This window comes from Pocillopora verrucosa, chromosome 10 (genome assembly GCF_036669915.1).
Source record: "Pocillopora verrucosa isolate sample1 chromosome 10, ASM3666991v2, whole genome shotgun sequence".
Taxonomy (NCBI): domain Eukaryota; kingdom Metazoa; phylum Cnidaria; class Anthozoa; order Scleractinia; family Pocilloporidae; genus Pocillopora; species Pocillopora verrucosa.
In genome coordinates this window covers 14,663,330-14,682,291 of record NC_089321.1, presented here as the reverse complement: position 1 = coordinate 14,682,291, position 18,962 = coordinate 14,663,330, and the positions used below count along the sequence as shown (strand labels likewise).

At 37.2% G+C, this 18,962-nt stretch overlaps 4 protein-coding genes across 4 annotated transcripts in view; 2 read left to right on the top strand and 2 right to left on the bottom strand.

The window, feature by feature from the left end:
* Positions 1–3,407, bottom strand: part of LOC131773034 (oncoprotein-induced transcript 3 protein-like) — a 3,426-nt gene extending 19 nt beyond the window's left edge. Inside the window, exons 1-6 of the mRNA XM_059088999.2 lie at positions 3,245–3,407; positions 2,663–2,788; positions 2,119–2,524; positions 1,186–1,365; positions 647–930; positions 1–243 (exon numbers count right to left, since the gene is read on the bottom strand). The exon at positions 1–243 is cut by the window's left edge and continues 19 nt beyond it. Coding sequence (XP_058944982.2) covers positions 110–243; positions 647–930; positions 1,186–1,365; positions 2,119–2,524; positions 2,663–2,788; positions 3,245–3,317 — 1,203 coding nt within the window. The 5' untranslated portion in view covers positions 3,318–3,407 and the 3' untranslated portion in view covers positions 1–109. The remainder of the gene's footprint in view (positions 244–646; positions 931–1,185; positions 1,366–2,118; positions 2,525–2,662; positions 2,789–3,244) is intronic.
* Positions 3,408–4,230: 823 nt separating this feature from the next.
* On the top strand, positions 4,231–8,142 carry LOC131773033 (oncoprotein-induced transcript 3 protein-like). The gene is made up of 7 exons (XM_059088998.2): positions 4,231–4,388; positions 4,663–4,785; positions 5,126–5,251; positions 5,824–6,229; positions 6,846–7,025; positions 7,187–7,488; positions 7,973–8,142. Exons 1-7 carry the CDS (start codon positions 4,235–4,237, stop codon positions 8,068–8,070), a joined length of 1,389 nt encoding a protein of 462 aa, XP_058944981.2. The 5' UTR covers positions 4,231–4,234; the 3' UTR covers positions 8,071–8,142.
* A 2,091-nt stretch (positions 8,143–10,233) lies between these two features.
* On the top strand, positions 10,234–14,680 carry LOC131773032 (ZP domain-containing protein-like). Its single transcript, XM_059088997.2, has 5 exons — positions 10,234–10,460; positions 11,844–12,249; positions 12,447–12,626; positions 13,544–13,851; positions 14,567–14,680. The coding sequence occupies exons 1-5, from the start codon at positions 10,262–10,264 to the stop codon at positions 14,668–14,670; spliced, it is 1,197 nt and encodes a 398-aa protein (XP_058944980.2). The 5' UTR covers positions 10,234–10,261; the 3' UTR covers positions 14,671–14,680.
* A 1,817-nt stretch (positions 14,681–16,497) lies between these two features.
* LOC131773019 (melanocortin receptor 4-like) lies at positions 16,498–17,962 on the bottom strand. The gene has a single exon (XM_059088987.2). The coding sequence runs from the start codon at positions 17,791–17,793 to the stop codon at positions 16,864–16,866; it is 930 nt and encodes a 309-aa protein (XP_058944970.2). The 5' UTR covers positions 17,794–17,962; the 3' UTR covers positions 16,498–16,863.
* Positions 17,963–18,962: the final 1,000 nt, after the last annotated feature.

Genomic DNA, 18,962 nt, shown 5'->3' with positions numbered 1-18,962 from the left:
ACAGTGTCTCTCGTACACAAGTTTTATTATATTCTATTATCAATGATTATTGAACATAGCTCTTCAGCTAAGACAAGTCAAAGTGGTCCAGTTATTGTATTCACGCCTCCTAATCTTCTGGCGACACACTAAGAGGAAAGTAACCCGCGGCTTGACTGGACTTCTTGCGTGACATCCAAATGATTCCCACAAGGCAGAACACAGAAATTGTTGACATGGAAACCACTGCTGGGACGGTTACACCTACAAGCAGACATTCAACAAGTTACGTTGTGATCTATAGATCTTTCTTTTTGACAACAGCAAACAACATAAATTTCGTTACATCCTTTGATAGGGTGTTTCAATAAAGGTTCCTAGATTGCCAAAGCTTTAGGATGGATTATTTTATGTTTGTGTGTCACTGCTCTCTTATTTGTCAGCGTCAGAATTCATCAAAGCATAATGGGATCTTTTTTTGATATATATACATATTTTTGGTAATATCGGTTAAACTCCATGTGTATGTGGGTAGGAAGGACAATGAATGACTCAGTCGATTGCATGAAACGGCTGTCAGTGAGGGAGCCAAGTGCGAGGGAAACTGCTTCAAGAACTTTTTCACGGTAAAAACATTGTAGCTAGTTAATCCGGTATTATTCTTTACCACTAAGAGTTGATCCAGCGTCTTCTTCATCAGCATAAAATGTTAGTGGTCCCTGGGCCAGCGAGTATATTTTGTCATCAGTGGTGACGTCACGCCTTCTCCTATCTCCTCGAAGGCATCCTTGAGCGCATCTCGACTTTGGATCTTTTGAGTCACAAACCCTTATTTGGCAATGGACAAAGAGGAATGGGTGTTTGGCAATGAATTTAAAGCTTTCTGTGGTGAATCGGAAGGTGCCTACAGGAGATGACTTCATGACACTGGTAGTTTCATCCACAGGGCACCTGAGGATAACAAAAGAAACGTTTACCACTGCTTAGAAATATGCATCAGTGCTTAAATTAAAGAATACAAGAACTTGTGTATCAGAATAAGTGAATAAGCCAAAGCACCTGGTACTGTAGAAAAGTGCAGCTATTTTTTCCTTTACATTATTTCCTACTCTCCTTATAAAACCCAAGGTTTTTTCCATCTCTGAAAACCCAGTTGCGGTGAGAAATTCAAGATTTTCACTCAAGTGTAATAAAAGCATAACTAACCCGTTGGTAATGAGAGGATATGATGTACCGTGTTTACTATCTTGCGTGGGAGTGGCGACACAGTTTTCGCCCAACACTGACAAAGTCTTGTCCTTGGATTTCACAGATGCCTCGAAGTACAGATCTTGCCTTAGTTTGACTTGCACTGGGTAGTCTTTTTCAGTATAGCCTGACTTAAACCTGGTGGATAAAAAAGAGAATCACATATTTGATGCTAATTATGATGAATGTGTAAGTATCAAACTTGTCAGGAGTCAAGGTGGTAAGTCTCTTAGCAACTGTGATTCTGCGTCGGTGGGAGAGTGTAACAGGGTAATTTAGCATTATCAAATTAGTTAATAACGTAAATTGACCACCGCTTTGAGCGTTAGTTCTTCGTCAGAGCGAATGACAGCGCTCTAACGCTTTAAACGTCTAACGGTGGCCAATTTACGTTATTAACTCAGTTGATAACACCAGCTTGCCCTGTCATCACGAGTCAGTCAGTTGGTCTGGTAATGTCATAGGCGAAAAATGTTGAATATTGGTAATAGCCTAGACTACTTTTTTAACTTCTCTCCAAAAATAATAAAATGATGAAAAAAAGGATTGATACTCTAAGAAGTTCTTAGTTCAATTTCATGTAGTAAGGGCCGTGCAGTAACAAAAATATCACCAGGTCATCTTTGAAATAACTCCTCTGAATTAAAATTTACCTGGCTATGTTAACTATGAAAACAATCGACGAAAACACCGACCAGTCAGCGATGTATGATCTCATGAAAATAATTATACTAGTTGCCATGAATCCATACAGTTGGAAACGAATTTTCTTAATTATCAGTGGATTATCAGGAGGAAAAGAAATCCATCGATATACTCATTAGATCCGGTTTAAGTTGACGAAAATTCAATTTTCCATTATAGAGTAAAAATACCATGGCATTGACTTACTGTTGGTCTGAAAACAGATCCAGGGCAACCGTAAATTTTCCTTTTCCATCTTCGTCAAACACCAGTTTCTTGGTATCAGCTTGGACTCCAACGGCGGTTGCAGCTTCAGTATTTTTATAGTAGCAGCTGAAAGGAATCTCAATCTCGCGAACTCTCGTTATAATGGCGTCATTTTTGACGGGAATCTCCATGACAGTGTTGCTGTAGACCACGGCACCCTTACCGAATCTTGCGGTTGTTCCACAACCGGTTAATGCAGTATTAAGGGTGAAGTGGGTTTTGGTTTCCTTGGCAACGCATTTGACGTCTCGGAGAGTGACATGTTCACGGTTCAAACCGAGGAGGAGGATCTTTGGTAATGTGATTGACATGTCATTTTGGCCGCACTTAACAGAAACACCGGAAGCTGAGAGAAACGAACAATAATTGAGTTAATTATAGAAACCGTCATATAGGGAAATAATGCATTTCTATTAAAAGTGAATTCCATCTTGCGTCAATTGTAATAATTTCAAGCTCAAAATGATGTCATTTGACTGCTTACCAACACAATTGCGACCATCTGGCGCCAGTGTCAGCTCGGGGTCTGGGCAGGAGCAGATATAGCTACCTTTAGTGTTAGTACACTTGTGAGAACATCCGCCATTTTTTACGTTGCACTCATTGACATCTGCAGAGTAGGACAACACAGCATTAATTGCGTTGGATTTCTTCAATTTTCCTACCGATGTGTCGCAAGCTGTTTCACCGAAATGCATTGGGAGTACAGTAGTTTGCTTAGGTATGATAGAGTAATACAAGATAAAAGTGTAGAATGTTTTGAAGTTTAGAAAAACTTAAGTGAAGATACAAAGTTCAACTCTGAAAATTATTAAAGCTGAACACTTAAAATGTTAAACGAAACTATATGCAACGGATAGTCGTACACAAGCATTTTTTAGCAGATCTCCCATACTTTCTTCCTCGTTTCAGCTTTCAGTTTACAAAATACCGTGATAGCTTTACATTTCAAAAATTGATGCTGTCAGAGAGACATGGAAAAAGGAATTTAACATCTTAAAATCCATCTTGTTTCTTATCTTAGGAAACATACTGAACATGAATTCCCAAAAGTTCATGCCCTTACCTTTTCCACTGGTGGGCGATTGACTCAAGGTAAACGCCAAAGTTATCAACAAGGAAACACCCGAGATTGACATGATAGAAGGCGAAAGGACGGAGCTGTACAATGCAGTCTATGTCCTCCGGTAAAGAGCAAAAAAAGTATATGAGAGTTCCACGAATTTCGGTTAGACTTAAAGGCAATCAGTTGACGCTCAACTAAATAGGGTGTTTTTTATTTAAATCGGCGAAGGATCGCAAATTGCAGTCTGCTTATTTGACAATTCGCGAAAGACAACAGTACATATTTGATCACAAAAGATAATCATTAGCATCAGAAGGGAAAATGATGTGAAATAAAAGAACGCATACCAACGTACTAGTGTAAGTAAAAAGCCGTTGATTAATCTAAATTCATTTTTGTGAGCATCATGCACATTTTAATTCATTTGTTAACGATAAATTTCTTTTTTGAGAAGGAGTTGACACTAATTACGTAACTTTCTTTTCAAATTATGCAACTCTTAGTTGAAAGAAGTCAACTACATTGTAATCATAAACAACAGCTTCGGAAACTCTCTTATTTTTACAAACTTTCATATTGGCTGTATGAAAATCGGAAAAAAATGACAACAGCATATCTTAGCACGCATTGTGGACAAATATGTTATAACAGTGTTCTAATTGGTCAACTGTCGGGGCTAATGAACCAGACAAAGAAAAAGTTACATCATCCCTGTTGTCGTTCATTCCACCATTTCACTAACAACTAGGACAATAACGTCCTATGGGGAAAATTTTTCAGGCGGCCGATGTACAGTTTGACGACTTTATTCCTTTGACAACCTGTTAGTTTACTAAAAAAAAAACCAAAAAACAAACAGACGTGCTTGGCTCTTTTGATGACGATATCCCTATGAACCAATGAAAAGTTGAGAGAAAAAAATGTTTTCTCTGTATATAAAATGGCCATGATTTGAAGCTACTCGAGTTCTGAGGCTGTGCGTTTTGAAACATGAGGGTTGTTGCAGTAATAACGTTGGTTTTCGGCTGTACCAACCTTGTTAATGGTTACGTGGAGTCCCTCGATGGTCCTACTGCAACTGAAATGGGACAAAGCAGTGATTTTCTTCATGGAAAAACATTCATAGAAGACGAATCGTCTGGTGGTTAGTATATTTGTCAACAAGATACAAAAAATGACTGACATAATTGTTCGCTTTTCAAGACCATTTATTTCTTTATTATTATTTTTTTATCAATCTACTTCGCACATCTGTCTTCTTCGCTTAGCCGTTGTAAAGCATTTTACAGTTTCCTCTTGTATTTGCGTCTAAGTTACATAGCACGGAGACTTTCTTGATGAAGTAAGAGATAAGAAAAAGACATTTGAAATTGCCTGTTTACGTTATGTATCTCGTGTTGGTTGAAAATTTTCTTTAGTTCCCCCAATCATCCCGTGTATCCCCAATCCCTGCAAGAGAGGAGCGAAATGTCTGCCGATCTCTGGGAATGATTTCACTTGTAAATGCCCGGCGGGCACCACCGGAAAAACTTGCAATAAAGGTAAGCAAGGTGCTTGAAGATAAATATCATCTTTCACATGTTCTATTCATTTGAATGAGGTGGTTGTCAGTACCATATAATCGTGTCCTTATGTGAAGGCCACGTGAAAGATCCTTAGATGAATGTCAAGTATAGTTCTTAAATATGACATATTTGAATAAAATGGGGTATTTTTGTGGTTTTTCCTCTGTTTTGTTGACCTGTATCGTTTTTCTGTTAAGCGAGATCCCCCAACTGATTTCAAGATAAAGTTAAAACGAAAAATTGTCACCAAACGACATCTGGACACTGTTTGCGTACAGCGCGCGTAATATTCATTTTAGCTGAACTGTTGTTACAGATGTCGACGAATGTGCAAACAACAATGGCGGATGCTCACACGATTGCAGCAATACAGATGGAAGTTATGAATGTCTTTGTCCTGATGCAGAGCTGTCATTAGCTGATGATAAACATACTTGTGAAGGTAAATTGCAGCCGGAAAAGCCCGGAAAGAACTTAAAAATCCAATTCAAAGCATAGAAATACGATAAGACGAGTATGTCTAAAAACTATATTTCATTTGAAATAGATTTAACTGTTTTTCGGCTTTCTCAAACTCAATGGGAATAAAAAAAACTAATTCTTTCAAAAGAAATTATTTCGGAAAATGTGTTTCGAAAAAGATATTCCCTTGCTATCAAAGTTAACAGAAAATAAGGTTTGTGCCTTTGTATTTATTCCTAACTCTTTGAAGTTATCATAAAAGTCCATATAATGACAAAAATTCATCTCGTTTATTTCTGAAAGCCCGAGGAGTTACCGTCCAATGTCTGCAAAACCATATGTCGCACCACTACTAAAGAAGGCAAAGTAAAAACAAGTAAATTATCTGAAGCGTGGTAAACTGCAAGGGACCAGGTCGCAAATGGTATTAATTTTGCCTCTGATCGGTTAAGATGGTAGCAAAGAATGAAATAAAACCAGTATAAACCAAGCTTGCTTGCGGCAATGGATTGAAAAATTGTTTACAACTAACACAGTTTATCCTTTTTCTAGCTCAAGGAGTCACTGTGGATTGTCGTCAAAATGACATGTCCATTAGTATCCCCAAGCCCATACTCAAAGGAATGGACAAGGAACATCTTCGCCTCCTGGACCCGAAGTGTGGAGCAACAGAGACTAAAACGCATTTTGGTCTCAAAACACCGCTGACTGGCTGTGGCACTAAAAGAAGGCACACCAAGGCCGCCATCGTGTACAGTAACAAGGTCCTGGAGATTCCACTGAAAAAATCTGATCTCATCACGCGCGTCAGAGAGATTGAGATCCCATTCAGTTGCTATTATTCCAACAGCAGATTGGCTACGGCTGTTGGATTAAAACCAAATAACAGAAAACTGGTCTTCATGGAAAAAGGGAAGGGAAAATTTACAGTTGTCTTGGAGATATTTCACAGTCAAGGGTAATGTTAAAGGTCCTTACCAGTTTCTTAACTCCCTTAAAATAACTAATAACGAGGAGCCAATGAGATTTAACTACTCTAACTGCGGGAGAATAACTGCAACCCTGTAGTTTTGTTTGAACATCTGCTTATTTCTTGAGGTGGTGGCTAAGATCACTTAGTGTGCGGAGTAAAGGTTATCAACATTTGAGCAGTTATCAACTCCATTTACCTGCTTTCATTCCTCTTCTATTGGTTCTTGTCCAATTTTTTTTAATGAAATATGCAGATTATTGAATGTACGGCGTTCACGCGTTAATCGCTCTTAAAATTTGCAACACTTAGATTGTGTTCTATGCTGAAAATCGTTGCAAACGATGATTTTAATACCAGGTTCTAGAGATCTTTAAATACCGTAATTCGTTCATGGCAATAAAAAGACCAAACTTCAACTTGTATTTCTTGTTCGATCAGCACATTGACAAAGAAAAATGACCCAAGGGATTTTTTCTGTATTTAAGCTTTCCTTATAAAATATAAAAATGCAAAATAGAATTCGTCTATTTATCGACAAGTTATTGAGTTTAAGCAAAAAAAGCTTCTACATGTATGATTTTATTTATCTTTTTTTTTGCAGATTCACCACAGCGTACGAATCCGATGATTTTCCTATATCTTTGAAACTCCGCCAAAGTATGTTCGTACAAGGAAGAGTCGACAGCAAAGATAAAAAGTTATCAATTTTGCTTAAAAAGTGTTTTGCCACGCCCACTGCTAACGAGAATGATGCCACAAAACATGATATCATTTCTGATGGGTAAGCCTGTTACATCAGTATCTCTCTCTTTTTTTTGTCCTAGAAACTCTTTTGTCAATTTTACATAACATCGACATTGACATTTCCCACAAATGGAAAATAGGTCCAAGGTACGTGCACCTGGTTACTTTAATAATTTATCTTTTTTTTTCATCTTGCAGCTGTGCTGTCGACGATACAGTCCAACAGCTTCCCTCCCCAGTAGGCAAATCTCGTTTCAGCCTCGAAGCCTTTCAGTTCGTCAAGCAGCCCTTCGTTTTTATACACTGTCACGTGGTTATCTGCAACGCATCTGACCTTAATTCGAGGTGTGCCCGAGGATGTGAATCGGGTGACCGAGTGAGACGCGAGCTTGGAGAACAAAAGGAGTATTCGCTGGCACAAGGACCAATAACACTAGACTACCAGAATGCTTATGAACAAGAAGATGAAAAGAATACTAATGATAAACCTGCCAAAGAAGGTAATTTGAGTAAGCTCACCACTATCTTTACTGATTTGATGGTTGGCAGTAGTACAAGCTTTCTTACAGATGGAAATTAAGATCAAACTAAATCCTCTTGCTTCTCGTTTTTTGTAAAATGGGTAATATGTACTATCCGGGGCAAGTTTCATGATCACTTTGATCTAAATTTATGAAAGAAAAGCTCGATTCGAGCTCACAACCAGCCCAAGATATCAGCTCAAGATTCGGACTGATCACACCAATAACAACAACAACAAATTTAAGAACCTTTAGCTCAATAAATGATTAAAATGAAGAGTCATAATTTTTCTTTTATCACTGTGATGACATTTAAATGAACGACATAATTTGTTTTACTTTGTGGGATCACCTTCTTTCTTTTATTTTATGACAACTCCAATTTAGCTTAAGTTTTATTTTGTTTTGTTTTTTGTGCGTCAAATTTTAAGTAACAACTGTGAAATTTCTTTTGACTTTTCAGCGGATATGAACATCCCAATCCTTACTGCTCTGGCCGCCTTTACAGCTCTCACTGTGCTCGGTTTAGCGTTCACAGCAAGGAGAAGAATGTTAAAATAACTATGTCAATTTCAGTGCAAAAAAGAAATGGAAAATTCCTGTAAAAGCTTCAGTTTACCGAATAAAAAACTGTTGTTGAACTATTCCATGGTGTTTTTCGTCTTCAAACTTCTTTACTGTGGGCGATAATATATATTTTTGCGTCGCACTTGCAAACCAATCCTAACATTTAAATCTACTGAAGCACGCTTTAGTATACTATTAAACCACAGGAACGCTCTTTTTATCTCAAATAATAAATGTTCAACTCTTTGTTTACAAATTCCAGATTATGAAAACTCCGTAGGTCCAATAGAAAGAGAACATTTTTTTCTCACTGAAGTTGAACTGGTCCTGTAGACCTGCATAGTTAAAGAAAGTTGAAACTCTCGCCTCTTTCGTACCCTGACAGTCTTATCAACTTGCCGGGGTAAACCTCGCTGTGATAGCATACGCAGAATGATAGGACAACCTGATAAAAGTGTTTGCCACTGAACGTACCTGAATGAGAGAAAATTGCGAAAATATTCTTTTCCCTTTATAAACAGTGTGCTTAGCTAAAGCTCCATTCTGGAATTTACAATAGATGGTAACAAAAACTTGGTATACATTAATTTAAACCGCCCTCGCCTATTGATCAGAAGTCATTTGAGGTGGACGTAATATTTGCTCGTCATGACATGGTTTGCATTTTGGCAGTTGAAGGGGAATTTTCTCAAAACGATTCAATTCTTGGTAAAGCGTGGGAATAATACAACCTTGGCTAAAAAGGACCGCTCTTTACCTTGTACCTGCCAAGCAAGTGCAGGGTTTCATTCTTTACTTTACAGTCTCGCTACTACGATGTGCAAATTTCGTAATCACCATAGTTTATCATACGTCAAAAGCTCTCTTGATTTGTCTATTGTGTTTTAAGGACAAGTGCTGACATGGAAATTGGGCTTTTAACGAGAATAGATTTACTCGTGACCAGAGAGCCAGAAAAGCGTATCTTTCAGCCTAAGAAAAACACAAATTTGAGCAAAAAAGACGTTATTTCGCACAAATAGATTTACACTTCGTTCATCTAGTCATTTTCCCATTATTTCTCTTTCAACATATTTTTGATAAAATTTTTCAATATTATCTAATACAAATCTTTATTTTCCAATGCCGGACATTTGTGTAATTTATATCATTTAATATAAAACTGGCGTAGGCAAACCGCTGGAGTAGGAGGACTGGGCGAAAATAAACTACCAAGGTGCAGTAATTGAGGCAAACCTCTCTGTAACCAGGTTAGGTCTAAATTATTCTTCTTAATCTTTTTTTTAGCGGGTGGTATTCGACAACTCTATAACCAGTCTTAAGGTTTTGTAACACCTTAGAAAAAGCACTCGAAAAGTGTTATGGCTGGAGATATGAGTGTTGCGAGGGGCTTAGTGTTGTTTGGTAACTAACAGCACCAAAGTTCAACTGCTCTTCACAGAGTTTTGTTGCGCTCACTCAAACTTGTATGTGGGTTACCGGCCACATAAATGCAAATTCCGAAAAAATGTTTTAATAGATATAAGCCGAAAGAATTTGATTTATTTATTGCATATTTTTCTCTTTTTTCTAACTACACAGTGGACAATTTTGATCGAAACTAAGAACTGAAAAAACAGCAAACGCAAGCAAAAAATTTGTGCAGACTTTTTTTAACAAACAATTTCCTAATGGAAAAGAATAAAAAATCACATAGCTAATTGCGTCGTATTCTTTTATAATTTCATCTCTTTAGTTTGATAAGAAAATTAACCGCTGAAAAATTAAGGACGAATAAAGAAGTTTTGATACATGAATGATTTCAGTGGATGTCGACCGTTAAAATTTACGCCACTTTCAGTATCACCTTGTGTTACTAGCTTTTCCATGCTATTCATTACTCGTGAGGGAATTACATCATTCTTTTATTTCTCCAACGCTGTGAACTCATAGTTTTGTTTCACCTGGAAATTGCGCATGCAGACAATTGTGAGAAAGAGCATTTTTCGCAGTTTTCGGTCATTTCAAAGCGAAAAAACCTTTTCTGTTGGATGAAACACGCCTTTCTGAACAATAAAAAGTCGCAAGAAAATGCCCTTCTGTGCCTTGTAGAAAAAATAAGATGTCCTCGCAATGATTAAACAAGGAGTCAAACCCCCTCAAAAGAGACGAGAAATCTGGAAATTTATCGTCTTTAGAGAGGACCATGACGTTCAATTTCGTAACTGTTTTGATGCTTTGCAACGCTCTCTTCGTGAATGGCAAAGGTCTCCCACAAACAGAAAAAGATCGGATTGATACTGCTGACCTGCTTAAGCAACTGCAAGAACCTGAAGATGATTATTTCCCTGGAAAAAGTGATAACCCTTTACCTCATGAAATGTTCCTGGAGGACTCTTCTGATGGTAAGAGCACTACCAAGAGTCACTTTCTTTATCTCTTGGGCAAACTTTCAGGAGTCAACACCACTCTTAGTTCCATTATTTCTTAATCATTTCGATTTGCGTAACCAACTGATCGTTTGTCCCATCATATCTTACAACAACAACAAAACAAAATAGAATAGCTTTCCTCGTGATATAAATTACGTTCAATATCACGTTAAATTATTCAACCGTTAACTTTTATTGCTCATGTGTACTAGCTTTAGATTTCAGGCTCAGCTACATAAACTGATCAATGCGGCTACAAAAAACGAAGGAATGATCGTCATATTGTCTTGTTTTTGTCTTGAGCGCTTGTTGGAACAATTGAAATGACCTCGGATTTCAACTTGTCTCCCACGATTTGAGAGGCTAAGGTTGTTTTATATAATTAATGTCCTCGGTGACAATTAAAGATTTGTGGTGGATGATCAGATTGCAAATAAAAACTTCGGTTGTTTGACTTCTTGCACTTTCTTAGAAGGATATTCTTAATTACGTGCATTTCGATTGAGTATCGTAAAACTAAAACCAAACATGCTACTCATAATGGCCAATCAGAAGAAATTAAAATAGCTTTAGGAGCCAATGAGAACTAAACTGCCGACAGCGCGGGATAACGCATGCGAGCAAGTCGTGATTTGTTTCACTTTTGAATCTTATTGGTTGAGAGAGTGGACCAATCACAGAGCGAAGTAAAGTAAAGCCAAAGGAATCCCGGATTATTCTCGAAACTGGATTGAAAAAAAGAAGACAAAGTTGACAAAAAACTGAATTATCTGAAGCGTGGTAAACTGCAAGCGACCAGGTCGCGAATGGTATTAACTTTGCCTCTGATCGGTTAAGATGATTGTGAAGTATAAAGTACGCACTACCAGTATAAAACAAGCTTACTTGCATCAATCGATTGAAAAATTATTAAACGAATATCTAAGCGATCCTCGCAGTTATGAACACTACTCGATGCTTGAGTAGTAGTGAAAATAAGGCCTGAAAAAAATCCGGCCTCCACTACTTCAGTAGTGTTCATAACTGCGAGGATCCCTTACATATTTGTTTCTTCAACCGAAGTTCACTTAAATAATTTTCATATATTTACAGTCATTCATTCACCACTTCGAGGGTTTATTTGGAAACAAAATGATAACCAGCTTCCAGTTGGCTTGTTAGCTCAGTTGGTAGAGCACTGTACCTGCATTTTTTCTTCAGGCCTTGTTTTCATTTCTACTTAAGTAATGTTCATAACTGCGAGGATCGCTTACATATTCGTTTCCTCAACCGCAGTTCACAGTTCTAGAATTTCTTATATTTACCGTCATTTGGAAAATTATTGTTTACAATTTTCAAAATTTATTATTTTTCTAGCTCAAGGAATCACTGTGTATTGTCGTCAAAATGACATGTCCATTACTATCCCTAAGCCCATACTCAAAGGAGTGGACAAGGAACATCTTCGCCTCCTGGATCCGAGCTGTAAGGCGACAGAAACTCCCATGTATTTCAGTCTCCAAACGCCACTGACTGGATGCAAGAGTTCTCGCAGATCATCCAAATCTGCCATTGTTTACAGCAATACGGTCCTAGAGATTCCCCAGAAAAACTCAGATATTATCACACGCATCAGACAGATCGAGATCCCCTTTAGCTGTTACTATTCCAACAGTGAAATCGCTGCAGCCGTTGGTTTCAAACCAAAGAGCAGAAAACTAGTCTTCTTGGAAAAAGGGAAAGGAAATTTTACGGTGCTTTTGGAATTTTACCATAGTAAAAGGTACGAAAGAATAAGCGTATCAGTGTAGATTTGTAGTGGTTTGATGATCGATCACTTATATTATCTCGTCTCGAGTGGCTAAAACTTTTTATCGATCTAAAGTGAATATGGAACAAGGGCTAAATAAATTTTAACCCTTGAAAAATCACAAATATTCAAAGTTTTTTTCTTAAAATAATTTCACCAATCTCTTTTAGATACATCAAGCCATACGGTCCTAAAGATTTTCCAATACCTTACAAACTTCGCCAGCAAATGTATTTACAAGGGAAAGTAGATAGCAAAGATAAGCGGCTGTCAATCATGTTTGAAAATTGTGTCGCCACGCCCACTCCTGACGAAAAGCACGCTGTAGGACTCCAAATTTTAACTAATGGGTAAGTGATTAATTTCTTCACTTCTCTCAAAAAAACCATTACTTTATCGTATGGAAAAATGATGAGATTACGAAGAAAAGTCAATTGAGACAGATTGCATTTTAGTTGATTTGTTTTTTGTTCTTCTCTTGGTAACAACAATTTATTGTCGTGAAGAGAGAGGCTACTTTGCTATTTATTCAGCCCAGAAATTAAACCAGAAAAGTAGCGACAGCCCATCAAACAGAGAAACAAAGGAGCCGGTCAGAACTCCAGGTAGACAAACGGAGCTCGATACGAACAAAAGCATCAACAAACTTTATTTAACTCCTTCCTTATTAATAACATTTATGGATATATTAATGATATAAATGAAAAAATAACGCGCTTCTGATTGGCTGAAAACGAGTCCATTTTCCATGTAGCGCGGGTGCAAATTGTAAATTGCGCGCGCTGTTAAAATTTTGTCTGTCTTGACTATCTGTGCTGCTCTTTTTCACTTAAATTATAGATAAGTAATAACATCGTTTCTCGTGAAATTTGGAGCTAATAGGAACATGTTAATTTTTCAAAGACTACGAATTGCACTCGCCCTACGGGCTCGTGCAGTGAAGGAACGGGAAATGCTCGTGTTTGAGACTAGCCCTTCGTTAGAGCTCCGAAGAAGGGCTGACGCTCGAAACTTCAGCCTTTTAAATCTTTACGGTGGCCAAGTTATGTTTTAACTCAGTTTTTAACATTAAATTACCTGCTATACTCTCCCACCGACGCAGCACCAAAGTTTCTTTAGAAACTTACCCCCTTTATTCGTTAGTTCTCATTAGCTAAGAAAAAGACCTGTGCAAGGCTGAGAAGAGTCAAACGAGATAAAATTTATCTCTGTGACCTTGTCTGTGGTAAAAAACATTTATTTATTTTTTTATTTCCTCTCTCTGCAGTTGCGCCGTTGATGATACCGTTCAATTTCATCCCGCTCCCACAGGTTATTCTCGCTTCAGCATGGAAGCCTTCCAATTTGTTAAGCATCCCTTCGTGTTTATTCACTGCCATGTGGTGATCTGCGACGCATCAGATTCTCAGTCAAGATGCGCCCGAGGTTGCGTGCCGAGTCCGCGGCGAGAGCGACGCGGGATCGAAGAAAAACGAGTCTATTCGTTAATTCAAGGACCACTAACGATCGATGACTCTTCGGAAGAATTTGAACCATCGAATGACGAGACGGCGCAAAACCCACCGGAGATTGAGGGTGAGTAGAAGTTAAACGAGTAAAAACCCTTCGCTCATCTTGACTTCAAAACGATTTAAGTTTGCAGGTGAAAACCTGGATAAAGATAGGAACTTGTGATGTAAGATGAACGTGCTATAGTTCCCATTTAGAGGAAGGATATATTTTGACTTGTTCATAGATTAATTAGTGGTGATTAAAGCCATAAATTATTTTTTTCCTCGATCAGTTGTCACATATCACCATGTTATCAAGGATCTCGCTTACATTACGAATAAATAAATTGCGTTCTTCTTTATTTCGGTGTGCACATGAAAAATCGAAAAAAAAATCTCGTTTATCCGCGTTACAAGTTATTGATTACAATTGGTTATTGCGTACAAGTTATTGATTTCTGAAAGAAAAACTCTTTAACGCCCAGGAGAACATAAATTAGAAAAAGCTGATAAGAACAGGAAGTTGAATGATTAATTTTAATTTTCCCATCAAATTAGAATAGTGTGAATATTATATAGAAATTAACCGTTTTTTTGGGCTTACAAACACAACTACGGTTCAGTCGATTAAAAACAGGGATAATTAAGGATGAAAGAGACTGTCGCGCACTGCAGAAGACGAAGTTTTTGTTGATAAAAAGAATATACTTAGGCTTTTTAAGATGTGTAGACTATTATGTGTCTCCATTGTAACAGAGGTTAAGAAGCTTTAAACTATCATCAATTCTATTTCATTTCAGTTGAAGTCAATATGCCGATTGTGGTTACAATGGCCGCTGCGACAGCTTTTACTGTGTTCGGTGTCGTTTTTGTGGCTTTGAGAAGCAGACCACACCAGAATTGACGACTGGCAGCGTAATTCTCGCTAAACTTGATAAAAATCAATAAAATGTTTCTTAAAACCTTTGTGATTTGTATCACGGTAGTACATAGAAATGCAAAACTTTGAGCCGTACATTTGAGAGAATTTCTCTACGATATCTTCCCGCATTAATCCTCTGTCATACAAATTTTTATGATGCTAGTTTAGAGAATTTGGTGTTGGATCGATTAATAAATAAATCCCCTAATTGATATTTTTTTAATAATATACAAGCAAAAAATTGTTCGCTTCTGATAGACTGAAAACGATTGCATTTTTCATGTAACAAGTGCAAAGTTGTGACAAGAACGCAAGTTATAACACGAGTGCAAATTATAGATAGCACGCGCGCGCTGTCAAAACTTTTTCTGTCTTGACTTTACTGAGATGCCTTTTTCATGAAAATTTTTAATAAGTATTGACATGAGTTCTCGTGCAATTGGTTTAAATAAGCGCTTGTAAATCTTTCAAGGATTAAAAATTACACTCGTCCTAAGGATTCGTGCAATTTTGTTGTCTTCAAAAATTTACTCGTGCTTACTAACAACATGTTGCACTCGAAAACATGTTGTTACCCATACTTAATCTCATCACATATATGCATGATATTGTAGAGATATTCCAAAGAGAAGTTCTGTCTTCGTAATTCATGGAGGGTTAAAGAAAAGAAAGCATCATTTTTTATCTCTGGCAATAGTTGCTCACACTCTACGTATTGCTTTCTCCTGACAATTTTTTTGTTGTTCTCTTTCCTTCACTTGTTTTAGGATCCCTTTCACAAAATAGTAGTCTTGGTGGGAGAGAAAACCTAATGAAACAAATGATCGCTCGTTTCTAGAATAATCATGCATCTTCCTGCGTTGTCACTGTCGTTAAAAGTACTTTAAACATTATTCCAGCATATTAGTTCCTTTATAGTGAATATTAGTTCCGGTACTGAAGTAAATTTTTAATCACCTAAAAAAATGAAAAAACAAAGCACTTCTTAAAACAGAAACAATATGTTTCGCCGAAGATCTTCTAGCCCTCATGGGCGAAAAGGAATAAAACTGCATAATTAACCTTAAAAAAGGCCGCTACGTGACAAGGTAATACACTAGTGTAATTAAATATTATCAACTGAGTTGATAACGTAAATTGGACACCGTATAGAGTTTTAAAGCTGACATTTCGAGCGTTTGCCCTTCGTCAGAGCGAATGGCTAAGGGTTTCGAAATGTCAGCTTTAAGACTCTCTAAGGTGGCCAATTTACGTTATCAACTCAGTTGAATATAATTAACTACCCTTTTATACCCTCATAATGACGCAGCACCACTGTTTTTTTTCGAAAACAACCCCCTTAATACACTGGAGGTTGATTGTTGACTTCAAGCGGATTCAAGGGTTAGGATCAGCGATTGTGTCATTGTAGTATATAGAAATGTAATTCTTTGAGGTGCGCTTGAGAATCTCATTACGATTTCTTTACAAATTAAAGGAGATTAATGCATCCTGTGGTTCTCCTCCTATCTTTGACAATCTGTACATTGCTTTTTTCATCTTCTCTTCAATATATTTTTGGTTCCCTTCAATATAATGGATATTGATAGCTTCGGTGAGAGAGAAAACTTAATGAGATATATAATGGCTCGTTTCTAGAATATTACTGCACCTTCAAGCATTATCACTATCGCTAAAAGTATTTTTAATCATTATTCAAGCTCATTGATTCTTTAAGACACATATTATTATATCGTACCAGCGTCTTCGATAATTGAAAGGAAATGACAACTAAAATAACTCATTCACGCAGATAAGTCGCAACAGCTGCCAATAGCTAAACCTATCCTTCCCTGATGGGGACGTAGGCGGGATACACGAACGAAAAGTAAATTTAAATATAACAGCGCTTTTTTGGGAATAACTTGTACTTTAAGCATACTTTGAGAAATTTGAATAAATTTTCCAATGAAAAAAAAAACAATGTGTATTGCTGCACAGTTGCACTGTCAAATCTAAAGATCTAATCGTTAGCAAAACAAATAGAACTATATAATTAGGCGTGATAAAGCTGCTATGTGACAGTATTAGTTGTTAACTTGAAGGGTAGGAGGAATTAATTACTTTACTTGAATAGCAAAATTTTTTTTTTAAAAGGGCCTGATGTTAAACGTGACTGAAAGCTTCCTTCTGTACCTATCCGAAGCGAAATATTTCACAAACCATTTTTCTCACCATTTCACGAAGCTCGCGGTATCGCCAACAATAAATGAGTGGGTTTAGGGAGGAATTTAGTAGCACCAAAAACAAGGAAGCGCGATTAGCAACCAGAAATGTAATTTTAAATCTTTCAACTAACATCAAAACTGAACAGGCTAAATTTGGAACGTAGCAAACCATTAAGACAATGTAGACAAGCAACGCGCTGATGGCGGATTTCTTTTCCCGAAGAACTTTCACGACGTGGTCATTTTGCAATTGGCACTGGGTCTGAATTTGATTCCTGTGATATCTTGCAATTTTGTAAATATAGATGTATATTGCAGTAGATACGGCAAGTCCATGTAGTTGAGCTGCAACAACAACTGCAAGGTTATAACGTGGTATTGAGATAAATGCACTTGCAATAACAAAACTTATCAACCACACGGTCATCAGGACGATCCATACCCGCTTTGAAGTGACAAGTCCTTGGTATCGTAGATGGAGAGAGATGGCCAGAAATCTATCTACAGCAATTGCGCTTATGGTGAAGAACGATGCCGAGACCATAGTTAATATAAGGAACATAAAGAGACTTATAGTTGCTGGGCAAAGCATGTGAACTGTTTGGTTGTGGTTTCCATTTGCTTCCTTGTACAAGACGATCGCAATAATTGCACCTAACATTAACTGCACAATTGATCCTACTGCCAAGTCGGAGACGGCAAGGTTTATGAACAACTTTCTTAAAGTTTCGGGCAATGACGACGCTTTCCACAGAGCACGGATAACAAGTAGGTTTCCAAGAGTTGCAATGAAAGAAAACGCGAAAGTTAAGACGCAATAAGATAACATAAAAGTCCTGTGATAACGAACAAGTCTCTCGTATTCTTCCAGTTTCTCTCTGCAGAGGTCGGTAACCATATTGAATGGTTACCGACTGAATGAATGGTTATTCTCACTTGTTTTTCAATAAATCATATCCAGTTTTTGACGTTCTGTTCAAGGCTGTATTATGAAAATTTGCATGGCGAACGGTAATTATCAAGAACCGATTTTATAAACGCTTTTCAAAGCAACAAAATTTTTGACATTGAACTATTATCCGCGGAAGAGTTTTTTTCTTAAACGAATTATGCAGATTTAGAAGTAGTACCTGCTCTTTTCGGTGGCTTCGTCAAATAAAATGTATGAAGGAACAAAGTATAATGTTGACCAACCTCTAGATGGATGAAACACAAAAGCAAGTAGTTAAATTAAAGCTGTTTGTTTTATGCTAATAACTCATTTCGATCTTCCAATATTATAAGACTACATTTAATACATGCAAGCTGTTATCCATGGGTAAAATAAACGCAGTTAGATGAATATTTTCAAATTAGAGCTGATTAGATGCACCATAAAACAAGTTTTTCTCCAGAGATTTTCGACAAATGAATTTAATACCTCGTCTGATTTTCCCGTGAAATCTTCGTAAACCTAACGCGTAAACAATTACTTGGACAAATATTTTGGTGGAAATAAAATAAACGTACCAACAATTATTCCATTGTTCCGGCTGAGCTTTGAAAGCTTAACTGCGTATAATAAGCTAATGTGAAAAACTTTGTGGTGAAAGGAAGAATTTTCTCACAGATATCGAAAAGAATAGCAATGAATGGAAGTTTAGAATGCCACATTCAAGTCTGAAATCCGCGCGTTAAATATACGAATTAAGACGCTAAAAGCGTGAATAAGATATCGATGTTAAACAAATTTTCTAGCTTTTTTAACATATAGGCTCTTTTTATATGGTTTCGGAGGGTTTTTAGGGGGCTGCCAGCTGCAAAAGCTGTCTTTTCACCGGTCTCTCTCGTGATAGCTAGGCAGGTTAGACGCTACTTAAAGTCCGATTATAATAATGATGATGATGATTATTATTATCATTATCATAAATTAATTTCATTAAAATCATTATAGTTATCATTATTATTATATTAGACAAAATTTAAGCCTTCCCGTCTCGGGCAGACGAGCCGAAGTATTTATATGAGAAGTTGTCCCCCCTGACATGGCTACCCTTCCTGCCGAGGCAGGATAACTCGACCTTCCGA

Bases quoted from the DNA above. Each gene is read 5' to 3' on its own strand.
- LOC131773019 (XM_059088987.2), bottom strand. From the start codon at position 17,793: ATGGTTACCGACCTCTGCAGAGAGAAACTGGAAGAATACGAGAGACTT.
- LOC131773033 (XM_059088998.2), top strand. From the start codon at position 4,235: ATGAGGGTTGTTGCAGTAATAACGTTGGTTTTCGGCTGTACCAACCTT. The intron at 4,389-4,662 runs GTTAGTATATTT...AATTTTCTTTAG, and splicing joins AGAAGACGAATCGTCTGGTG to TTCCCCCAATCATCCCGTGT. The intron at 5,252-5,823 runs GTAAATTGCAGC...TCCTTTTTCTAG, and splicing joins TGATAAACATACTTGTGAAG to CTCAAGGAGTCACTGTGGAT.
- LOC131773032 (XM_059088997.2), top strand. From the start codon at position 10,262: ATGACGTTCAATTTCGTAACTGTTTTGATGCTTTGCAACGCTCTCTTC. The intron at 10,461-11,843 runs GTAAGAGCACTA...TTATTTTTCTAG, and splicing joins CCTGGAGGACTCTTCTGATG to CTCAAGGAATCACTGTGTAT. The intron at 12,627-13,543 runs GTAAGTGATTAA...CTCTCTCTGCAG, and splicing joins CTCCAAATTTTAACTAATGG to TTGCGCCGTTGATGATACCG.